We start from the raw sequence: 25,389 nt of genomic DNA on the forward strand, positions 1-25,389 counted from the left end.
TGCAGGAGCAACTAACAATAACAATAGCTCTGAGTCATAGCCCAAAGCCACGTGGCTAACATGAGGGGCTAGAGAAGGAAACAGTGGGAAAAGTGGAACACGCCTGAATCAAGGGGTCCTGGTGACCATTATATGCCGGGATCAGCTGTGGAAGGCAAGTGTCTAAGAGGAATAAAGCAGCTACAATTAACAATGACAATATCGGTAAGTCGTAGCCCGCAGCCAAGTGACTAACATGAGTGGCTAGATAAGGAAACAGTGTAAAAAAAAGTCAAAGATGCCTGAATCAAGGGACTTGGTGACCACCATTGAGGATCAGTTGAGGAAGGCAAGTGTGCTTGAGGAACTAATAGGAACAATAGCTGTGAGTCATAGCCTGTAGCCAAGTGGCTAAAATGAGTAGCTAGATAAGGAAACAGTGTAAAAAAAAAAAAAGTCAAAGATGCCTGAATGAAGGGACTTGGTGACCACCATTGTGGATCAGTTGAGGAAGGCAAGTGTGCTTGAGGAACTAATAGGAACAATAGCTGTGAGTCATAGCCTGCAGCCAAGTGGTTAACATGAGTGGCTAGATAAGGAAACAGTGTAAAAAAAAGTTAAAGATGCCTGAATCAAGGGACTTGGTGACCACCACTGTGGATCAGTTGAGGAAGGCAAGTGTGCATGAGGAATAAGGCAGGAGTAACTGATAATAACAATAGCTGTGAGTCATAGCCCGCAGCCAAGTCGCTCACATGAGTGGCTAGAGAAGGAAACAGCGAAAAAATTGTCAAAGACGCTAAAATCACGGGACTCTTCGACCGTCACATGCAGAGCTCAACTTTTTACAGTGAGTGGCATTCAAGTGCATTAAGAATCAATGAGGCTAGAGAAGGAAACAGTGGGGAAAAAAGTCAACCAGCTGAAGAAGGCGAGTGACACTGAAGGACAAAGCTCATGTGACTATTTATGAACCTTGACATTTACAATAAATAGTCTTGCTCAATTAAAGATATTTTGTAATTTACTACATAAATAAGTACCATCACCCAAATATTAAATCAACCAGCGAAACAATAAAAACAATTGAGCTTAATATCTCGTCTGCAGTCTTTTTGAATTTGGCGGCCATTTTTAGTGTAGCCCCACCCCCTGATACAATCATCGCACACAAAAGTAATGGGACACAAAAAAAGGAGGCGTGGTACCGCACGGTTTAATTGGTCGGTCTTCGGTTACAGATTTGGCTATGCTAACGGCTAACGGCTAACGACAACATCACAGTTCGGGAAAGCACAAAAATGGAAAAGCGGCAGCCATTTTTTTTTTTAGCAGCTACGTCAACTAGTCGTCATAGTGATAATACAGTTTACGGCTAAAAATGACTTCGATAGGAATCAACGTTGTGTTCGAGATTTAATAATGAGTCAAACAACATCCAGAAGGGGGCGCAATGTTGTTTTTGTAAAGGGGGTCATGCCTGTGATTACACAGTAGAGATACTCGAGTATTTTTTTTCAGATACTTGCAAATAATCCAGTCAAGAAATAATGAAGTAGGAAAGAAAGTAGGTACAAAAAAGAAGAATTTCAAAATAAAGCCCCCAAAAGATGCCAAAATAAATCTGTGGTAGTGAAAAAACAAAGTGTTGCCTTGAGATACAAATGATTTTATTTTCAATTCATAAGAATGTACGATAATACCAACGATTCACTTCCTTTCATGTTCTGTTCAGTTAGACAGGGTATTTGCATTGTGTTTATTAGACGTATTATATTCTGTTTCCTGTATCGGTTTCTTTTCATTTTTTGTTCCCTAAATCAACTACACAGACTACACTCTGTAATTTCTCAAGACCCTGATCCAAAACCCTCATGAGGGCAAGGGAAAACTAAAAAAAAAAACAGCAAAAAAAAAAGAATCCTCCCACTGCATCCACCCGCTACTACACTTTACCAGCTCAAGTCACGTCACACCAAAGGTAGATCAAATGTCATTTTCCCTTTACACCTATGTTTAAGTATCGTGGTTTTTAATCACATGCGTGTATGTTGCACACAGGTAGTACTAAATATACACAATATTGTTATTTCATTTGGTGTTCTGTCATGGTTCTATCCCTTTGTCCTCTTTCTTTCGTTTTTGTTGAGTTAGAGCTAGTTCATTTCCCAACATATCCTGTGCCGTCTTTCTTCATGTTTTGTTCAGTTACAGCTAGTCAAGATTCCAGCATGATATTTTATGGCCTTGTCATCATGGTACTCTCATTTTTGTCCACATATCCGTCTTGTGTCGTCCTTTCATGTTTTGTTCTTTTAGGTCTACTTGGTGTTCTGACATTATGAAGTTATCTATCCAATTTTCCCTTTTTATTTCTTTTTTGTAGAATAAGTTCATTTTCAAATGTATCCTGCATTTTCCTATCTTCATGTTTTGTTCTGTTATAGCTTGTTCTAGTTCTAGCAGGATATTTCATGGTCTTCATCATAGCACCCGGGTTGTTGTACTGTCCAAATGTGGGAATGTTCCTGGGGTCGTCAATTTTTCATGTTTGGTTCTGTTAGAGCTAGATTGTGTTCCCTCATTGTGTAGTAGTTTTATCCTTTCGTCCTCTTCCTTTGTTTTTTGTTGAGTTAGAGTTAGTTCATACTCCCAATATATACTGTATTTTCCTACTTTCATGTTTTGTTTAGATACAGCTAGTTCCTATGCCTGCATTATCATCCATGGCCCTATCGTTGTCCTGTCCGCATGTTGGGAATATTGCATTGTGTTTTCCTTCTTTCATGTTTTGCTCTGTTATATCTGGTTGCGTGTAGAACATTAAGTAGTTGGTTTTTCCCCACATGAGTGTGTTCCCTGCATCCTCTCACTTTCATGTTTTGTTCAGTTACATCTAGTTAGTGTTCCAGCATTATATTTATTCATTGTGTCATCATAATAATCTTGTTGTTTGTTCTGTCCACGTGGGGTAGTGTTTTCTCTTTTTTTTTTACTTTCATGTTTTGTTCTGTTAGAACTATTTGGTATTCCAACATCTAATGAAACTTTTTTTCTAATGCATGCGTCGTCAAGCTTGTTAAATTAGAGTTGATGTATTTGAATTTGGAAGATCCAAGTAAACTTTCCTGTTCTTTTACTGTACACTATCCCATTCCCATTAGAGTAAAGACAAGTTGATTATAAAAAAGAATCATTAATTTATAATAATTTTAGAAAGAAACTGATAATTGTATCTCAAGGCACCACTAGTCCTAATTTTTGTGACCTTTTTTAGGAGAATATTCCGGCGCGAATGACCAAATCGTAAAATAATCAAATAAACGTTAGCAAAAAGTCGAACTGGAATGTAACTGACTTCTGCATGCAGTCTAAAGGCCCTAGTGGCGCGTTATACGATCGTGTTGACGGAGGGGGAGGGGAGTGATTTTTACAAGAAAATCACAACGACTCAGTGGGCGTCGCCAGCGCCGTGAGGGGGCTTGGCGTCTTGCGGCTGTCCCCCTCCGGGCAGCCAGGGGGAGACAGAGTGCGAGGTGGTCTGCTTGGCCATGCTGTAGTGGCTGATCACCGTGTAGAAGCGCCCCCTGGAGTTAGCGTCTTGCGCTGCGTAGTAAGCCTCCAACGAGGATGGGATGCAACGCTTGTGCTAGCAAAAAATAAATAAAAATGGCCGATTACAAAACAAAATGTATCCCTGGTGCATACAATTTCCTACAAAATGCTATAATATCCGTGTGTTGCCTTTACGGCTGCTGTTTTTCTTTAATAAAGAAGTTACTATGTCTAAAATATAATACGAGGCAAATACAACAGAAAAAGTCTACTAAAATTCTAAAGTTTAAACTAAAGATTTGATTTTCCATTATCAAACATTTTTGAAAAGGTGCCAGGGAGCCACCAGGGAGCGCCAACCCCCGTAATAGAGTGATAAAAACCACAAGACTTAGTCCAAGTAGGGTGGCTAAGTGATTTGACTTGAATGCTCATCAAGCTAACTAAGACTGTTCGAAGTGCTAAAATACGACATGCTAATTAAAGGTAGTTCTTAAAAGTTTATCCGTGACAACAAAGTCAGTACATTATATGAGCTAGCATAATATATTAGCCAAGCTAGCAGAGTATGTAGTGCTTGTGCTAGCAAGAAAAACAAAATGGCCGATTAAACAAAAAACACCTTTATTTTCTGAACCAAAATGCAACCCCGGTGCAATAAATGTCCTCCAAAATCCAATATTTTTACAGAAAAAATAAATTATCCAGTATTTAATTGCAAAAAAAGGATAAATATAGTTGAATATTAATCTTTCCAATAAAAACGATGTAGGGGTTTCCAACCTTTTTGAAGCTAAGAGCTCATTTTTGTTACTAATTAGCAAAAAGAGCTACCAATTTGATATGCATTCCTAAAATAACAACTTACCATGCTATTACTATGTTATTACCAGGTTAACTATTGAAAGCATAGTATAATAGACCTAGTCAACCACTAGTAAAAACATTTTACTAGAAAATTACAATGGCCCAGCACGGGTGAGCTATTGTCAAAACCAGTCCATGGGCTTCTCAGGTGCTTTTAGGGGGCTATGTAGTGCCCGCACACATCACTTTGGAGACCCCTGAATTAGATGATAATATTTTATTCAATAGTTACGAAAATAATAAAAAAGGAATATCCTGTGTTTAGACGATAAACGATGAAATACAATTATAATGCAAAGTAACAATGGTTGCTAAGTTAGCAAGATTTGACTTTTATACTCGCTAAGCTAACTAAGTCTGTATGTTTAGATGTTAAATAAAGAAAATATAACGTGCTAAACTATAGTAATTATTAAGTTTATCCATGTCAACAAAATCAGGATAATGAATATTGTATATAAATGTAAAATTTGGCCTTTTTCTTTTATTTATTTCATAGTTCGCTTAATTTATTTTTTAATGTGTAGTGATACATTCTTTTTATTTTTTTTGTTAAGAAAAACACTTTTATAAAACTGTTTCCTTCTCTAGCCACTCATGTTAAAAAATGACTGTCTATGCATGAATTATTTTAATTGTTAATTTTTTATTTTTTATATTTTATTATTCATTTGTTATATTTAATTTGCTATTTTTTCTATAATAAATTGTATTTGATGTGAAAATAGAGAAATATTTTAAAAGCCTTTTCCACATTAAAAAATATTTTAAAAAGAGGGGATTTAACTTTCTTATTAAATATATTTTATGTTTTTGCCTGAAAAGTGCAATACAAATACATTTAGATTAATTGATATTCGCTATCATAAGAGATTAACATGGGCCAAGCTAGCACAGCACCAAAACAACGCACGAAAATGTTTTTGTTTTTTCAATGAAACCAGTTTTGTTCAATTCACAGAGAAAACAAATGTTTCTCTGAGGTTGTGGTCATCAAAGTTAGCAAAGCTTAAGAAATTAATTCGTAAACATCAATTTTTCAAAAAACAATCTTTGCTAAACCACTAAATATTTGTACCTTATATAGGAATCCGTCCGGGCAGGCGTGGTCATAAGTGAAGGCTTTGTAAACCACCAAGAACACAATGCAGGCGAGGAACGCTAAGGCCAGGATGATGAGGATGGTGACCTGCAGGGGGCGCAATTTATCCAATTATTTGTATTAATTAAAGTGACAGTGTGTAATGTTTCGTAACGGAACTGTTCATTGAAAGAAAAAAAACAACGGAAGACAGAGAGAGCTAGAAACACCCGGAGCGGCTGAAAAGAGCCAATAGCTGGAGTTACTCAGATCTAGTTAAACTGACCAAGCTAGTGTAAATGACTAACTTTAGTGGCTAGCACGAGGAGCTACTAAGCGGTTAGCAGGAGCAACTAGTAAAAAGGCCAGTAAAAAAAAAAAAGCTTTATCGAAACAACAGCTTAAAATTCCAAAAGAGCTTGGCAGCGAGCCACAGCCTGCAGTCAAGTGGCTAAAATGAATGGCTAGAGAAGGAAACAGTGGGGAAAATGTAGAGAATATTTTTCAAAATTTGGATGTCTGCTTCCTTATTTTAGGATGAATATCAGCAATCAACAAGACATGAAAGGCAGAGTTAGCTGGATACACCCTGAGAGGCTGAAGAGAGCTAGTATTGTTCAGATCTAGCTAAAGGAGCTAGCTTTAGCTGCTAGCAAGCGAAGCTACTAAAAAGGACAGGAAAAAAGTTGTAAATGCAAGCTTTATTTCAACAGAGAAGCTCATGATAACAATAGAGCTTAGCAGTGAGTCTAGCCAAGCTGCAATGAGTGGCTAGAGAAGGAAACAGTAGGGAAAAAAGTGCTGTAACCACAGGACTCCAGGATGTTCTTTGAATGACCAGTTGTGGAAGGAGAATGACACTGAAGGTCGAAGCGGAAGCAGCTCACAAAATCAATGGCAGCTAGTGGTGAGCCATATTGCACAGCCAGGTGGCTGATATGAGTGGCTTAAGAAGGAAACAGTGGAAGGGCCTAATGCCTGAACTATGACACTTGGTGACGTCCACGAGCTGTGGAACGCAAGCGAGACTGAAGGACGAAGCAGTAGCAGCTAACAAAAACAAAACGGGCTAGCGGTAAGCCACAGCCTGCAGGCAAATGGCTAACATGAGTGGCGAGAGAAGGAAACAGTGAAAGGGCCTGATGCCTGAATTATCACAGTGACATTCACTAGCTGTGGAAAGCAAGTGAGACTGAAGGATGAAGCAGGAGCAGCTAACAAAAACAAAACCGGCCAGCGGAGAGCCATAGCCTGCAGGCAAATGGTTAATATAAGTGGCTAGAGAAGAAAACATTGGAAGGGCCTGATGCCTGAATTATGACACTTGGTGACGTCCACCAGCTGTGGAAGGCAATCGAGACTGAAGGACGAAGCAGGTGCAGCTAACAATAACAAAACCGGCTAGAGGGCAGGCCATTGCCTGCAGGCAGATGGCAAATATGAGTGGCTAGACGAGGAAACAGTGGAAGTGATACCCTAGTTATGACACTTGGTGATATCTGCTAGCTGTGGAAAGCAAGTTGTACTGAAGGACGAAGCAGGTGCAGCTTACTAAAACAAAACCGGGTAGCAGTAACCCATAGCCTGGCTAATATAAGTGGCTAGAGAAGGAAACAGTGGAAGGGCCTGATGCCTAAATTATCACACTCAGTGACGTCTGCAAGCTGTGGAAAACAAGTGAGACTGAAGGATGAAGAAGGAGCATCTAAAAAAAACAGCTCGTGGCAAGCCATAGCCTGCAACCAGATAGCAAATATGAGTGGCTAGAGAAGGAAACATACCTTTTATTTTTTTCAATGAATAATTTATTAATTAATTTGTTTTCTTAGCATATATATATATATATATATATATATATGGATTTTTCTTGACTTATTTTATCTGGATTTATTTTCTATTCATTTTTCTTTGTTTTCTTCATGTCTTTTTTTGTTTTTCAAATATATATTTTATACATTTTAATTGACTTTTTTCATTTAGACAGGCAGCTTGAGAGAAGACTGACATAAGAAAGGGACACGCTTTAAAACGGCGTATCATTGGAATTTTACACGGCTAGTGATCAGGCCTTCTTCGGGGCATCCGCCCGGAAAGGAAATAAACAAAAAGTGGGACTAGCGTGGAATTGAAATGTGCTGCCTCCCTCCTTCTCCGATTTCGGGACGTCACGATTGGCCGCTCTGGTCCTCGGGCTCTCGCTAACTTGTCATAACAATTAGCTACGCCGGAGATGGCGCTAGTCCGTTAGCGTGATGCCGACTGACGGGCGCACGCTAACACAGAGGAGATTCCTTAGCTCTTTTTTACTCTCGGAACTTTAATATCAACCTATCGAGATATAAATATGCGGTAGACCCCGGGATACAGCGCCCCCGCCTCATGACTATTTCACTTTACAGTGTGGAACAGGCCCCTCTTCACAACAGGGGTTTCAGCTAGGGTCCGGATGAGGGTACACCGGATCAGGTTTCTCACCAAAATTTCCCACTGTTCTTAAACGTATCTTTAAAAACATGATTCCACAAAATAAAATCCAAACAAAAGCATCAAGATTGATGTGAAATACATCAAATCGCTAATAAATGAATCCAAAAATTAAGTCTGTTGCAGTGAAATGAAAGGGAAAGCGTGTATTATTTGACCACTAGATGTCGCTGCGTGGTGTAGTGCATTCAAAAATACAAGGAAGAATACAGAAGAAAACTACAGGGGCTCAAAGTGGTCAAAAAGCACCATTTTGCTTCTCATTTTGTAGTATAGCTAGTATTTTTGTGGTATTTCTGTCGCAATAATTCCGGAGCAGTATTTTTGTATTATAGTATTACTGTAGTGTTACTTTTGTAGTATTTCCATCGCAAAATGTTTGCATTATTTCTGTAGTATTTTTTGCAGTATTTCCATAGTACATTTTTTTGTAGTATATCTGTAGTTATTTTCTTTTATTACTGTAGTGTTTCCGTCATAAAACCTCTGTAGCAGTATTTCTGTATTGTAGTATTACTGTAGTGGTATTTTTGTAGAAGTATTTGAAGGACTGTATTTCCATCATAATATTTGTGTGATGTTCCGTAGTATTTATTTTTTGTACTATTTCCATAGTAGAGTTTCTGTAGTATATCTGTAGCATTTTTGTAAAATTCTAGTCATAATATTTATTGCGGTAGTATTTCTGTTGTCAAGTCATGTTTTTTGTTGGATTTCTGTCTTAATAATTCTCAAGTAGTATTTCTGTATTATAGTATCACTGTAGTGGTATTCTAGTAGCTTTTCTCTAGAAGTAGTTTTTAAGTATTTCCATATTGTACTGTAATAAATCTGAACTTGTATTTTTGAAGTATTTCCATAGTTAGATCTTTGAAGTGTTTATGTAGTATTTTTGTACTATTTCCATAATAGAATTTATGTAGTATATCTGTAGTATTTATGTAATATTCCAGTCATAATATTTATTGTAGTAGTATTTCTGTTGTCAAGTCAAGTCATGTTTATTGTTGCATTCTGTCATAATAATTCTGTAGTAGTATTTTCGATCAGAGTATTCCTGGAGTGGTATTTTTGTAGTATTTCTTTAGAAGTAGTTTTTAAGTAATTCCTTATAAGTATTTCTGTAATAAATCTGAAGTTGCATTTTTGTAGTATTTCCATAGTAAGATTTTTGTAGTATTTCTGTTGTATGTTTGTAGTATTTCCCTAGCACATTTTTCTGTAGTATATATGCAATATTTTTGTTTTATTACTGTAGTTGTATTTTGGTAGTATTTCTGCCGGAAAATTTCTCTAGTAGGGCGCCGGCCAACACAGAAAAAAAAATCTGGCGCCTTTTACTCTTGCAACTCTTAACCAGTGCTTTTTAGTTTGTTTCTTTCATGTCCCTTGGAAGAACAAAACCCTACTCCTAACCCTAGTAAAGTAAATCAAAACCATACAAAAGTAAAAAAAATAATCCTCAAATGTGCTCAATTATCTACCCATGACACGAAATATTCTTCAGCAAAGTAAAGGAAAGCAAACAAAGTGATTTGCACTAGGGTGGATTAGCGAGCCGCGAGCTTCCTAACCCTACCCCTAGATTCACCCATTATCCCAAACCTTCACTATACCCCTAACTCTACCCCTATTCTCAAACCTAGCTTTAAACCCAACCCTTCCGCTAACCCTACTCCTAACCCTACACCTAACCTTAGTAAATAAGATCAAACCATACTAAAATTAAAAAAATAATCCTCAAATGTGCTCAATTATCTACCCATGACACGAGATATTCTTCAGCAAAGTAAAACAAAGTGATTTGCGCGAGGGAAGGTTAGCGAGTCACGGGCTTCCTAACCCTACCCCTAGTCTCAACCCTTACCCCAAACCTTCACTCTAGCCCTAACCTCAAACCTAGCTTTAAACCTAACCCTTCCCCTAACTCTACTCCTAACCCTAGTACATAAGATCAAATGCATACTAAAATAAGAAAAATAATCCTAAAGTGTGCTCAATTATCTACCCATGACACCAAATATTCTTTAGCAAAGGAAAGAAAGAAAACAAACTGATTTGTACGAGGGTGGATTGGCGAGCCGCGAGCTTCCTAACCCTTCCCCTAGTTTCACCCCTTATCCCAAACCTTTACTGTACCCCTAACTCTTCCCCTATCCTCAAACCTAGCTTTAAACCTAACACTTCTCCTAACCCTACTCCTAACCCTACACCTAACCCTAGTAAATAAGATCAAAACCATACTCAAATTAGAAAAATAATCCTCAAATGTGCTAAACTATCTACGAATGACAGCAAATATTCTTTAGCAAAGTAAAGGAAAGTAAACGAAGTGATCTGTACGAGGGCGGATTAGTGAGCCCCAAGCTTCCTAACCCTACCCCTAGTTTCACCCCTTATCCCAACCTTTCACTATACCTCTAACTCTACCCCTAGTCTCAAACCTAGCTTTAAACCTAACCCTTCTCCTAACCCTACTCCTAACCCTACACCTAACCCTTGTAAATAAGATCAAAACCATACTAAAACTAGAAAAATAATTCTCAAATGTGCTCAATTATCTACTTCACTGTACCCCTTACTCTACCCCTAGCCTTAAACCTAGCTTTAAACCTAACCCTTCTCCTAACTCTACTCCTAACCCTAGTATATAAGATCAAATGCATACTAAAATAAGAAAACTAACCTTCAAATGTGCTAAATTATCTACCAATGACACCAATTTTTCTTTCACAAAGTAAAGCAAACAAAGTGATTCGGGCCGAGGCGGATTAGCGAGCGTCTCGCTGCCTCAATGCAGATGACAAAAAAGAAGAAGACATGCGCAAGCATCTCGTCCGTCAACGGCAGCAGAAAAAAAGAAGAAAAAGCTAGCTAGCGACATGGCACACAATCACAGGCAGCGCCTCTTATTTGTGCCTAACAAAAGCCGAAGGCAGCGGCGGGCCCTCCTAAGCCTCCTGAAATGTTTCTGGTAAAGCCTGATAACCGCCGCTGCCGCTTTCAACACATGCGGCGTTTTCTCAAAGCCGTACCCGTTTGCCGCATACGGCGCCGTCTCCGCCGAGGTCACGTCGGGGGAAAAAACAAAATCAAGGAAAGGCAATTTGCTATTTTCTAGCAAAACTCTCGTTCTCGTCCAATCGCCTTTGAGCATGCGGGTGTTGCTAGGAGACTAGTCTACCAAATCGCTTGTCTTGGGCCGAGAAAATATATCAGAAATTTACGAATGGAAGATATTCTGACTAAAACTAGCAAGTGTTGGGAATTAAATATCAAAATGTACCGTTTATCAAATTGTTCAAATTAGTTATCTGACTCCATTAACCAAACACAACCTACGTTCTCCCGACAATTTATGCGCGCTCGTGTCTTGATGGAAAAGATGAACAACAAAGCCGACATTTTCACACGGGGGCAGATTTAATTTCTTAATCAATTTAAGTAAGTGTACTCCATCGAAAACAGCCGAATTAGTGTCGTTGGAGTCTCTGGGAAGCCCTTTTCTGAAGTCCTTTAGCTCTCTCCTATTGGATATCTTCTACCCGCACAATGGTGTGCCAGCTCCTCCCATGGGCGTGCCAAGGAAGCCCAATGTGGGCTTCACAATCTCAGAGACAAACGTCCCGATGTCTGTGGTTCCTCAAAACAACGGCGAGCGTTTCTCAAAACAACGCCTGCCGTCCTCCATCAGAGTCCTGTTATCAACAGAACTAGACAAAATATTCTGCATTTGGAATGGCCGGACCTGTCATTGAACTAAAGCCTACTCGGTGAAAATCTTCATTCCATTATGAGTCAATCGTATAAAATCCTTTATAGTCAAATGTATAAAATCCTTCACGAGTCAAAGCTAGAGCTAGGATTATGGTAGAGTTAGTGATTGGAGCAAGGTTAGTGGTAGGGTTAATGATAGGGTTACTGTTAGGTTTATTGGTTGGGTTAGTATTAGTGGTAGGGTTAGAACTATAGTTAGGGATAGGGTTAAGGTTGGGCTAGGTTAATGGAAGGGTTAGTTAGAGGGTTGGGTCTAGAATTAGGGTTATTAGCAGGGTTCGTGTCAGGTTTAGTGGTCAGGTTAGAATTAGTGGTAGGGTTAGGCCTGGAGTTAGGGTTTGTTCTAGGGTTAGGATTGGGCTATGATTTGGGTTGGGGAAAAGTTCAGGTTAGTTGTAGGGTTTCGGCCGGGATTATGTTTAGGGCCAGATTTAGGGTTAGTGGCAGGGTTAATGGTATAGTTAGTGTTAGGTTTAGTGGTTGGGTAAAGATTAGTGTTAGGGTTAAGGTTATAGGTAAGGTTAGTGGTAGGGTTAGGGTCTTAGTGTCAGGGCTAAGGTTAGGTTTATTGGAGGGGTTAGGGGTAGTTGCAGGGTTAGGGCTAGAATTAATGTTATTGGTAGAGTTAATAGTATAGTTAGTGTTAGGATTAGTGGTTGGGTTATACAGTGGTTAAATTGGGTCAGGGCTAGGGTTAGGTAGGGTTAGTGGAAGAGTTAGGTTTGGGCTAGGGTTACCTGAAAATTTAGAGCTAGTTGTAGGGTTAGAGCTAGGATTAGGGTTATTGGCCGGGTTCATGGAAGAGTTACTGTTAGGTTAGAATTATTGGTATGGTTAGGGTGAGGCTAGGTTAAGTTGAAGGGTTAGGGCAAGTTGTGGAGGTTTTGGCTAGGATTTGGGTTATTGGTAGAGTTCATGACAGAGATAGTGTTAGGTTTAGTGGTTTGGTTGGACTTGGGCTAGGATTAGTGTTAGGCTAGGTAGAAGGTTCCTGCTTTCAAACCCAACTTAGGGTTTCTAGAAAAGATACGGTTGGTGTCCCAACAAATGAGTGTTGGGGTTTCAATATTGATTTCCATTGATATTGTGGCTATCCACCACATCTCCTTCCCAGTTTTAATTGAGCAAAACGTAAGCGAGGAGACTTTTATGTATGTTTGAGTATTGCTTATGCACACATTTCCTCTGGCGTGTCGCCATGGAGACGGCTTTTCTCTGCTGCCATGGCAACAGGTTGTCTCCACAGTTCCCTAACAACAAGAAGATGAGGCCGGGACACGATCCGTCGTGTAAATGGACCGAGTGTCATCACAAATCCATCAGATTTTTTTTCTTTACGATCCATCTCCACCACCATCATCATCATCATCATCGTCTCACCTTGAGTCTCTCGGAAACGCCGTCGGTGAAGCTGACGGTGAACTGCTCCACAGCCGGAATTTTCAGACGCTTCTTCTCCGTCTGGAACTCGGTGCGAGTTTTCACCACAACCTGCGGCGAGAGTTGCACTTTATTTATAAACGCATGTGTGGGGGAAAAATAACAGATTTCGGGTGAGCTGCGAAAAATGAAATTTTAATTCCTGTGAAGGGAAACTTTGAATGGTAATGAGATGACTTAATTTGGAACAGAGTAAGGCTAGGAATTAAAGCTAGGGTTAAAATTTGGATTAATTTTTTTCAGTATTCTTCAACCAGTTTAAATTAAATAATGACCTGATTAAAATGACTTCACATTTGCAGTAGCTCAAATGGTTAAACACTTGTGCCACATCAAGGCTGGTGGGCTTTATCCCTACCCTAGCCCCTAAAGTACACCTAGTTAAGGTTTAAACTGAAGGATTTCATACATTTGACTATAAAGGATTTTAAACGATTGACTCATAATGCAATGAAGATTTTCACTGAGTAGGCTTTAGTTCAATGACAGGTCAGGCTGTTCCAAATGCAGAATATTTTGTCTAGTTCTGTTGATAACAGGACTCTGACAGAGGACGGCAGGCGTTTTTTTGAGAAACGCTCAGCGTTGTTTTGAGTACCACAGACATCGGGACGCTCTTCTCCGAGATGGTGAAGCCCAGGGGGCTTCCTTGGCGTGCCCATGGGAGGAGTCGGCACGCCATTATGCAGGGAGAAGATGGCCAGTAGGTGAAAGCTAAAAGACTTGAGAAAAAGGCTTCCCAGAGACTCCAACGGCCCTAAGTTCACTTAGTTCTTTGGTTAGGGAAATTAAATCTACCCCCTTGTGGAAATGTCGACTTCCTGTTCATCTTTTCCCTCAAGAAACGAGCGCGCATAAGTTGTTGGGTAAATGTAGGTTATGTTTGGTCAATGGAGTCAGATAACTAATTTGAACAATTTGGTAAACGCTACATTTTGATATTTAATTCCAAAACCTATAACCCCGTTAACTGGCCGAGCTACTGGAAATATGGAGCTTTTTGAACTCTCTCTGTTGTATTCATTGCATCAGTAGCTCACTTAGTAACCGGCCACTCTTCCAAATACAGGGTCATTGGTTTGATCCCTGTATCACTTTACCTAATGTAACTAGTTTTTCAGTGTTGTGCATGGATGCTTGATTAGTATAAACCACATCTTCAAAAGTCATATCCACGATAGCTCACCTGGTAAAAAAGCCATTTTGTTTAGTTTACATTTTCAGTATTGTGCAACAATGTTTTATTACTATAAATAAGTTATATCATAAGTAACTCACCTGTTAGAGCAAATATTTTTCCAGTCACGTGGTCATGGTTCATTACCGCTAAGCTTGCCGGTATAATGTTTAATTCTCTATTGTAAAAAGATGTATGATAGGTACAAGTAGCTCACCTGATGAAGTATTAGTTTCCCAATCACACGGTCAAGGGTGTGATTCTCGATTAAGCCTTCTCGTGTGATCCATAATTAGTTTCAGTATTGTACAAAGATGCTTGATAAGTACGAATTTGTTTCTTAAACATAGAGTCATGGGTCCATTCCTTGGTGGATTTAGTATATCACCTGGTAAAGCACTTGTTACGGACTTGTGGATTTGTGCCTTGCATGAGTTTAGTAAATGTAGTCTGTATAGTATGACAATGCTTGATAAGTATGAAACGCCTCATGAAATACTTTTCCCTTGGCTGTTCACCTCGTTATGCAGTAACAGAGTAGTACAGTGGAACCTCGGTTCTGGACCATAATCCCTTCCAGATCCCTGTTCGAAAACCGATTTGTTCGATCACCGAAATCATTTTTCCCATTAAAAATAATGTAAATCGTTTTAATCCGTTCCAACACCCTGAATGTTTACCTTGAATGTTTAACATAAACATAAAGCTAACCCAGGCTAATCTTCCGTACGAAAGATTATGCTAACGTGAACGTGTAAAAATAAAAAATAAAAAGGATAAAGAAAAGAATTATGAATAGGATTTCTTACCTGATCGTAGATTTAGCCATGCTGTATTCCCTAGCAAGATCAGACACTCGCACACCTCCTTCATATTTTGCTATTATTTCTTTCTTAAATGCAATAGTTGTACGCACTACTTTTCTTTTTTCACCTGTAGCAACTTTACTGCTTGCACTGACTTTCTTCTGAGGCATAATTAGGGGCTAAAACACTTCGTACACCTATATTAAAAGCGAAAGCAAAACGAAGCACGTCCGCACGCGATAACAGTTGGTCACGAAAAGAGCAATCTACACTCGTACGCCGCTCAGCATCGCACCCTAGCGTACGCATTCACGCATTACCGGCGTTCGAACTCCGATATTTTTGACCGAACATCGAAGCAAGAATTTCTCGAAAATTTTGGTCGGACTCCGATTTGTTCGAACTGAGAGGCGTTCGAAAACCGAGGTTCCACTGTAGGTTCCCTTTCTGCCCAGTTCCTTGGTAAAATTCATTTCCCCAGTAGCTCATCAAGGACATGACTAGGTCTATTTATCAAGTGCTGCTGTACAATACAAAAAGGGAAAAGTATATATATCTACCATATAGTATTAAGTTTCATATAAAGGTAAACAAATTGAGTAGGTTTAGGTGGGGATCGAACCAATTACCCTGCAATTGACAAGGAACTGTTTGACGAGGAGAGCTACTAATGAGATGAGTTTTATTAGGGTGGTTCATACTTAACAAGCATTTTGGAACAATATTGAAAAAGATAAACCAATTCAGCAGGCTGAGTCAGAGGTCCAACCTATGACCAGAATTGGGTAGGGTTACTTTAACTTGATTACTTTCAATTACTTTTGGATTACTCCAATACCAAATGTGCTAATAAAAGACAAAAGAAACTAAATATGAATAAAATGATGACTCACAACACGTGGTAAGCTTTCTCTCCTGGCTTTGATCTCTTTGACCTCCGGCAAAACTAACATAAAATGCGACAGAAACAAAATGAAAAAAAATCCAAACAGTTCGCCAACATCATTTTTACCGTTCCATGTATTCTGTTACTCCCCAAGCCTGCACAAAATTTAGTCATTTTATTCATTTTTAGTTTCTTTTGTCTCTTATTAGCATATTTGGTATTGGGGTAATCCAAAAGTAATTCAAAGTAATCAAGTTAAAACTCACCCAACCCTGCAAATTGACCCTACGATTGGAACGTTCAGACGCTAGCTGGTGAGCTATTGAGGTACAACTATTATTTGGGTGGTTTATACTCATCAAGCATTGTCGTACAGTACTGAAGGGTAATTTCATTAACACCGAGTTAGGGATGTAACCAATGACTTTGTAATCGAGAAAATCTTTTTCTCTCAGTTGAGCCACTGAGGATCTTAGGTTCTTTGAGGATGTTCACATTTATAAAGCACGATTGGCTGAGTCAGGAATCAAAACTATTGCCCTAGAGTCGGAGAGTTACGGCTCTAACAGGCGAGTTACTAAATCATACCAATCGTTTAGGTGCTTTGTACTTATCAAGCATTGTCGTACATTACTGAAAAAGAATACGCAGACATATTTACCAGAGTCAGGGATAAAACCAATGACCTTGAAATCGGGAAAAACTGGCTTTATTAGCGGAGCTACTGAGGACGTAACTTCGTAAACAGATATATACTTATCAAGCATCTTTGTACAATACTGAAAATAAGCGTAACTAGGAATTAAACCACCTTTTTTTCAATTGTAGGGTTATTAGTTGGTTTCCTGAATAAGCCTCCTCGATTGATTTACCATTTCATTATTGAACAATGATGGTTGATAACTATGAACCATGTCAATAGATCATCTGGTACAGCATCTGGTGAACATTACACGGGTTCGATCCCCGGCTCATCCTACTAAACTAATCTAACTTTCCTTTTTTTGGGTAAGATGGTGCTTGATCAGTGTAAACCATCCATCCATTTTCAGCGCCACTTATCCTCAGTAGGGTCGTGGGAGTGCTGGAGCCCATCACAGATATCTCCTGGTATTGGGCAGGGGACATCCTCAATTGGTTTCCAGTCAGTCGCAGGCGCACAGAGACAGACAACTCACTCACTCATTCACACCTAGGGACAATTTGAACTGGCCAATTAATCTGACATGGATGTTTTTGGAGTGTGGGAGGAAACCGGAGTGCCCGGAAGAAACCCACGCAGGCATGGGGAGAACATGCAAACTCCACACGGGGAGGCTGCGGTAGCTGGACTTGAACCCTGGACCTCCGTGCTAACCACCTCCGTGCTAACCACCTCCGTGCTAACCACCCATCCACCTAAGCCACTTGTATGTAAATCAAAACCTCAGGAGTTGATCTGGCTAAGGGTTTTGTAGAATTCTAACCTGAATGAGATAATTTCACATCTGCTCAATTGTCTAAAAAAATTCACATGTAGGGTTCTGGGTTCAGTTTTAGGATCTTGACTTCGATTTTCACCCAAATTATTTAAGTTCTCTCATTGTTTTTGACCAGCTCTCCATTCAAATAGAAGCAAACACCCACATGCTAATATTGGTTAGCATGCTAACTGAGAAGGTGGCACCTGTGTTAACTAGGTTATGAATTTCAAATTGTATCAATAACAAACAATCTTAAAAAAATGCAGCAACAATGGACGTATCCAGTTCAAACTTGAGTATAAACATTTTTCAGTTCATACAATAAACCTCGGAGCAAAACGCCGTCATTTCGAGGCATATTCCCTCAATACCAACAAAAATAAACGTTCGCGGAACATTTAGCATTTTCCATTTCCCTGGAGTGTGAAAACCTCTTTCCTGTAATTGCTCCTATTTCGGGAACCTGTGAGCGATTTGTTCTCAGGGCGCTAGATACTAGGTAGGGTTTTCGGTTAGAGTAAGGGTTAGGCTGGGTTGGATTAGGGCTATGGTTTGGGTTAGGCTTAGCGTTATGGTTAGAGTTTGGGTTAGAGTCAGGGTTAGGCCAGGGTTAATTTAGGGCTGGGTAAGGGTAGAGTTAGGGTTAGAGTTACCGTTCGGCCTGGGTTAGGGCTGGACTTGGTTTTTGGGTAGGGTTAGGACTAGGCTAGGGTTAAGGTTTGAGATAAAGTAATGGAGAACTAGTTAATAGCTAAACATTCGGCAGCGCTGGTTTTCGTTTCTAGGAAAATGAGTGTCAAGAACCTTTTATACCTCGTTAGTATTAGCACGAAGCTGTTAGCGCAGATAAGTTAGCAATCCAGGGGTGACCTTTCCAAGAGTTATTAAGTGCTAGCGCATCAGCAGGGAAGCGGTTTCAAGAATCTATAATGCCGGAAGGCCAATTAGCGACTAGACGGCAACGGAAAAGACATTGATTGAAGTGAACAAAACATTTCAAAAAACATGAAAAGAAGCATTTGACAAAATATGTGTGAAAGCTTTCCTTTTTCTCACCCTTTCTAAGGATCGCTATCCTAGATGTGAGTGATATTCCCTGAGGACTTTCTGCCATGATTTCTATTGTTTTTTTCTTTTGCTTTAATGAAAATGCTCTCACCTTAATGTGTGACTGGAAAAGAAAGACAATTTATATTGAAATATATATATATATATATATATATATATACACACCTTATTTTCCGCACTATAAGGCGCATCGGGTTATAGGGCGCACCCCCAAAAAATAGTTTTTGGTCCTATATTTTCCATACATAAGGCGCACCGGATTATAAGGCGCTACAATGGGGATGTCGACAAAACAGTCAGATAGTTCAGTCAAACTTATTACCCCCTTAACATTCCGAAAGCTTGCAAAGAAGCAAATACGTGTCTCAGACATCTACAGAAACAGTGTCAGTACGATGTCACCAATCACTCAAATGCATCGTTCCAAATATCATTCGGAAGGTTAGAGTCTTGGGATTCAAGAAATCCCAAACATTTCTTAGTTTTCATTTTATTTTTTGCTGGCAACTGTGTGGACAGCAAAGTCAGAATTTTATTGTGCAGGGAAACGGGGTTCTTTACTGTGCATATAACAATAAACACTTTGAATTGAATTTAGTTTAAAAACAGACTCATCACGGAAACATCAAGATCGTTCTAAAACAAGATACCGGGAAAATATAAAGCCGCATAGCTCACCTAAGTTCTCTTGCAGCCATCACGTTCAATAATGATACGTAACCATGGTCTTCTTACAACCGTGAGTGTAGTAAATCCAGGAGAGTAAAATATTTACAAATACAATATAGTAAAAATGTTTACGTTATGCCGTAGTGCAACCCAATGTGTGATTTACATTCATCTTTTTCGGCCAATTGCAGGCTTTGTTTCGCCCCTTTAGCCTATGCGAGCCTGTAAATGATAAAAAGGATCCGCCCACTTTAGCCAATAGTGACTGATTCAAATGATGATTGATACATTGGTTAGGAAATGAAACGCCGGTATATAAATCCCAGCATACGCCGCGGACTACTTCCCCTTCGGGGGAAAATCTAGTCGGCGGTTGCTTGCCTTAGTTGCAAGACTTTGCGACTTAATATTGATCCATATATAAGGCGCACTGTATTATAAGGCGCATGGTCAGGTATACATATATATATTACGTATTGTTGGACGGGCTTTACCTTGTCAGGGGCATGGCCTTGCAGGCTGCAAACGTCCAGTGGGGTGATAAGGGGAATGTTTTGGAAGCCGTCCTCCGCTTTGCCACTTTTGTCCTGAAGGTTTGTCCCCAGTTTCACCATCTTGAAAATCCGCTCGATTACTCTGAACGAACCACACACAAAAAAGACTCTTCACATTTTTTTGTTGTCGACAATTTTCATAAAAGCAAATGATTTTATAAATAAATATATTTTAAATAGCATGAACATTTAAGAACAGTTCAAACACGGGTAAGTAAATGAAATGAATACTTATTACAAATTAGTAACGAATGTTGATATCTATGTTTCTTATATAAAATAAAATGATAATAATGTACGTATATACTACCAAAAGGGAAAAAATGGAAAAATAAATAAATAAATTACAGATTTTGATTTTTACCATCCTCATTTAATTGTATAACAAGTACTTTAATTGTATAACAAGTATATGAAAAAAAACTACAAATCTTAATATGATTTATATTTAATTATGTATAAGAAAAACTCACATATATCATAAAGAATTTAAGAAAATATTGATAAATGATAACATTGAATGCAATATAATGTCATTGTTTATTCACCAATGTTGAGTCATATTTAATTTTATAACAATTGAAATATAGAAATAAATCATAAAACAGTGAAAGAAAAGAGTACTTAAAAAATAATTAATTTGAGATATAAAAGTATTTCATTTTATTTTAATAATTTCAAAAACATATATTGTGTGTAGCATTAAAATATGAAAATAAATTTAAATAAAACCTGAAAAAGGCACTCCTTTAAAGAAAAATTAAACTATAGATGTACTTAGTGTTATAACAAATATAAAAAAATAATGGCTGCAGGCTAAATTTGAAAGATAGATTAAAAAAAAGATAAAAAATAAAAAAAAGATTTAAGGACTTAAAACATTTAAAACATATTTTCAAATGTAAATGTATTTCATTAAAAATAAATAATAAACAATAAATACTGTTTGCAGCATGCAAATACATTTAAAAACATGAACAGTTAAAAAAATCACTTGTAAAAATAAAAATAAAATATTTTAAATATAAATGTATTGAACAAAAAATAATAATGAAATTAAAATATATATAGTATACAAATGTTTTTAAAAAGACAAGTAAAAGAAAGCACTTCTAAAAAAATTAGAAAAATAGTTCAAATGTTAATCTTATTACAAATAATTTAAAAAAGTAAATACTAAATGTAGCATGACATCAAATATCATAAAATCGTTCATAAATTTAGAATAAACAGACTTCCAAGGGAAGAAGGGAATACTTGTCAAAATAAACTATTTTAAACGTAAATGTATTTAATTTTAAGATTAAAAAAAACAAATGTAATGGAAATATTGATTGCGCAATAAAATGTACAAGGTAAAATAACAAAGTTTAAGATCATGAGTAAGGAGTGATAATATAAAGATAAGTCATATAAATGAAGAACTGAATCATCCCTTTTTATCATTCCACATTCCTGTCTAAGCTTTTGACAGCATTGAAAAAAACAACAGAAGTTAAAAAGGGATTTCTTAAAAATGACAACAACAACAAAAACATAATTGTGAACTTTCTTAACAAGGCAATACAATTTTTACCAGTAAAGCTGACGAGAGGATGTGTCGTCAACAACGTGGAGGCGGATGGACGGACGGACGGACAGACAGGCGGACGGACGGTTTTACTCACTGGCAACTGCGGCGTCCGGATGGATGGATGTGATCACGGCGGAGATACGGAGAGAGTGATGCTGAGGATGCAGATGATGCTGAGGATGCGACGCGGCTGCGACGCGGCTGCAGCGAGCGCCAGAAAGCGAGCAAATGTGTCCGAGGCTCGCAGCCCAACCCCCTAATCCAAAATCCTCATCTGCTCTACTGTGCCGCAAAAAAAAAAAAAAAAAAAAAATTCATCCCACCCCCACTTTTTGGGACTCCTATTGGAATTTAATACATGTTGCATTCAGGAGCTTCCAGTAAATAGCAAATTTATTCCACTACATCAGGGGTGTCAAACTCGTTTTAGCTGGGGGCCACAAATGCTATAAAAAATCTCACGGGGGCCGGACTAGTAAGTTTAAGAGAAAGAGAGAGCGATAAACAGATAGGGAGAACAAGGGAGACAGAGTAACAGTGAGAGAAAAAGAGAGAGCAGAATAGATATGAATGGAGAAGGGGGAAATGAATATAGAGAGAAAAAGAAAGTGAAAAAAGAGAAAGATAAAAAGAATAAGAGAAGTGAAACGACAGAAAGAAAAAGAGTCAGCAGGAGAAAAAGAGACAAAGTGAGGAGAGAGAGATAGAGAGACGTCGAAAAAGGGAAAGAACGAGGGTGAGAAAGAAAGAGAAAAATAGAAAGAAAGAGAATTAAAGTGTAAATTAGAGAGAGAAAATAGAAAGAGAGCAAGACAGAGAAAAAGAAAGAGTTAAAGAGTGAGAGAGAAATAAAGAAAAGAGAAAAAGAGAGAGTGAAATAAATAAAAAAGAAGTGAGTCAGAGAGAAATGGAGAAATACAATTGTTTTGCAAGTGTTAACTGGCTTTGGTGACATCCGGTGGAAATGTTTAAAACTACAGCTCATTTTCCTCTTGTGCTTCTCTCACTGTTGTCTTGCGGGCTGGATTCAAACCATTGGTGGGCCTGACCTGGCCCGCCTGTTTGACACCTGTACACTACATCAAACTCTTACTTTGCTACTCTCGCATATACTGCATTATTATTATTATTATTATTGTATTTTTCACACTATAAGGCGCACCTGATTATAAGGCGCACATACGAAAATAGGCTCCCGTGCAATATTTGTTATACATATAGTGAAGAAAATAAGTATTTGAACACCCTGCTATTTTGGTATTTCTCCCACTTAGAAATCATGGAGGGGTCTGAAATTTTCATCATAGGTGCAGGTCCACTGAGAGATAAACTAAAAAGAAAAATCCAGAAATCACAATGCATGATTTTTTTAATGATTTATTTGTGTGAAATCGCTGCAAATACGTGTTTGAACACCTGAGAAAATGAATGTTAATATTTGGTACAGTAGCCTTGGTTTGCCATTACAGAACATTTCCTGGTTTGCACACACTGCAGGAGGGATTTTGGCCCACTCCTCCACGCAGATCTTCTCTAGATCAGTCGAAGTATAATTGATGTATTTCCAAAGCAGTGTTTTAGTAGTAGTTCCAAAGTATTTTTTCATATTTATTTAGTATTTTTGTAATATTACGGTGGTTGTCTTTTTGTAGTATTTTGGGAGTAAATAATTCTGCAGTAGTACTTTGTTATATAGTATTACTGTGGTAGTATTTTTGCTCGTAATTCCATCCTTTTTTTTTATTTCCACAATCAATTTTGAGCTCCCTGTTTATTAAGCACTATATTTCATTTTGTATTATTTGTGTTGTATTTCTGTAGAAGTATTTTTGAGGGGACACACAAAGTGAAAATGTTGGCACCAAAAAAAGCTAACCACTCCTGGGGCGCCCCTAGTGGTTGCGGGGCCCTAAGCAGCCGCTTAGCTCGTTTATGCCTTGGGGGGCTGATTTTTGGGGGTGCTTGGATTGAATTTGGGGGTGCTCACCCATAAACACGAACTGGTTACGCCCATGTGTATACCAATGGCTAGAAAAAGACTTATTTTAATAAATATTGTTATATTGGTCTGATCTCGTTGTAAACAATGTACGCTACGCTGTATTCCCTATTTTTTAAGACAATTATATCATGATATGTGTATTATTTAATTAGTTATTAATTAGTTATTATTTACATAGTGATTAAAAGCGTTCTGGTGAAGTTTTGATGGTTAAATGTTATTTGATTTCAGGGGTTGTCAGAATTCCAACAACCTAAAGGTAACATCAAAATAGTGACAATATATATTTTTTGTTGTCCTATTTTTATTACTATTTTTTTATTAATTTAGAGTAGTTTAGTCTAATTAAAGAAAAACCAGCGTCCCAAATTACCACTAGTTTATTTTCCGTCCTCTGCTGCCATCTAAAGTTATATGTTAGCGATGCAATATCCGCACGCGGGTTTGTTTTTTAAATGAATAAAAATGTTTTAATTTCACTACTTTAGATTAAAATCTCTGAAGAAAAAAATATATTCATACTTAGTGTGAAAATGATAATAATAAAGCGTATTCTATTAGCCACTTGTTTGTGGTGTCCCGGCTTTAACCACTAGAGAGCAGTAATAGTCAAAAGTGTTGTAAAATATAGATTTTCACTCTTCTCTGCTTCTATCTAGTTTTCAAATCTTACGAGTACGATTTTCAAACGCAAACGTGTGTTTCTTTTTCTTAATCCATCGTGTTTGAAATATGAAGGCATTTCTTTCTATTCAATTATTTGAGAAATATTTAGTTACAAACATGGTAAATTAAAGGATAAGGATCTTATGTTCGTTGCTTGTTGGGTGTCATCCTGGCCACAACCGCTAGAGAGCAGTAACGATAAATTGAGTTGAATAGTATTTATTGTCATTGATATCGACGTTGGAAACATTGTATGCAACGAGATTATACATGGCACTCCAGGGTAAACAAGTAATAAAGACTTCAAAGAGAACCGAGATAAATAGGTAGAGATAATTACAACCTTGTGCTTAGAGACTGGCCTAAGTTATATAAAATAGTGCATTCCCTTCGGGGATGAACAAAGTATCTATCTATCTATCTATAGTACATACCTGTCAACCTCCAGGGCTCCTTGCCCTTACAAACTGTCGTATTTTCTCTTACAAAATACAAAATCTTACACCATATTTTTTTCCAAACGTGTTTATTTATATAGTTTAACATGTTATATTGTACATGTGTTTTGTTATATCATATATAATGTTAATTAACATTTTGTTGTGAGATCTTGAGTTGCTCGACATGAATGAGGTTTACAGTATTATAAAAAAAAGTGCAAAAATTAACACAAAACTGTCTTTTTTCATTTTCTCATTTTATACTTCCTTTTTTCTTAACTTCTTTGTACAACATAATAATTGGTAATATAATGCATCAAAGCAAGTGAGCCGTCTTGAGAGCCGGCTCCCTTTAATGAGTTGAGCCAAAAAAGCCGGTTCTCTAAAAAGAGACGGACTTCCTTTCACGACATCAAACCGTTCGCTTCGTTTGCAACGAAAAGGCTACCGCGGCAAACTCGTTTGACTTGATATATTTGCCGTTTCGTGATAGTCTGTGTATACCGGATGGTACCCATCATTGACAAATTTGCGTTTTTCCGCACAGATTTTCTCGTACGTCCTACATGTCTTAAAATGCATGATAAACGTACTTTGTACGGCAAAAACGTACGGGTTGACAGGTATGATAGTAACAATAGAGCAATGAAATGAAGTGTAATAATATTTAGGAACAACAACAAAAACCCAAGTAAGTTGCAAGGTATATCTTTTGACAGTTTTGTGCACCCGTTTAGGGTGGTGATTGCCCTTGGGAAGAAACGGTCTCTTATTCCGTTTGTCCTTGTTTTAAGGGACCTGTATCGCCTACCAGAGGGCAAAAAGTCAACGAGGTGATGGCCTGGGTGGGAAGAGTCCTTTATAAGGTTGACGGTTCTGTTGCAGTATTGCAAGCTAGTAAT

General features: G+C 38.0%; 1 protein-coding gene and 1 long non-coding RNA gene across 3 annotated transcripts in view; one reads left to right on the forward strand and one right to left on the reverse strand.

Annotated features, from left to right (window-relative positions):
- LOC148349305 (uncharacterized) overlaps positions 1-21,608 on the forward strand; it is a 58,143-nt gene extending 36,535 nt beyond the window's left edge. Inside the window, exon 3 of the long non-coding RNA XR_015847216.1 lies at positions 21,386-21,608. This is a non-coding gene — a long non-coding RNA (uncharacterized LOC148349305). The remainder of the gene's footprint in view (positions 1-21,385) is intronic.
- Positions 1,733-21,682, reverse strand: nsg2 (neuronal vesicle trafficking associated 2). 2 transcript variants are annotated; one of them, XM_088320677.1, is made up of 5 exons: positions 21,383-21,682; positions 19,747-19,888; positions 13,124-13,234; positions 5,480-5,590; positions 1,733-3,628 (listed from the first exon to the last, which is right to left on the reverse strand). In XM_088320677.1, exons 2-5 carry the CDS (start codon positions 19,864-19,866, stop codon positions 3,431-3,433), a joined length of 540 nt encoding a protein of 179 aa, XP_088176803.1. In that variant the 5' UTR covers positions 19,867-19,888; positions 21,383-21,682; the 3' UTR covers positions 1,733-3,430. The 2 variants fall into 2 exon arrangements, with proteins under 2 accessions (XP_088176803.1, XP_088176802.1); XM_088320676.1 differs by having other exon boundaries at positions 21,474-21,679.
- Positions 21,683-25,389: the final 3,707 nt, after the last annotated feature.

This window comes from Urocampus carinirostris, chromosome 17 (assembly GCF_059441175.1).
Source record: "Urocampus carinirostris isolate Australia breed hairy pipefish chromosome 17, RoL_Ucar_1.0, whole genome shotgun sequence".
In the NCBI taxonomy this organism is placed as follows: domain Eukaryota; kingdom Metazoa; phylum Chordata; class Actinopteri; order Syngnathiformes; family Syngnathidae; genus Urocampus; species Urocampus carinirostris.

Coding starts and splice junctions, on each gene's coding strand:
- nsg2 (XM_088320677.1), bottom strand. CDS start 19,866: ATGGTGAAACTGGGGACAAACCTTCAGGACAAAAGTGGCAAAGCGGAG. Junction 5,591..13,123: donor GCGTTTCCGAGAGACTCAAG/GTGAGACGATGA, acceptor CGCCCCCTGCAG/GTCACCATCCTCATCATCCT. Junction 3,629..5,479: donor CGGACGGATTCCTATATAAG/GTACAAATATTT, acceptor ATTTTTTGCTAG/CACAAGCGTTGCATCCCATC.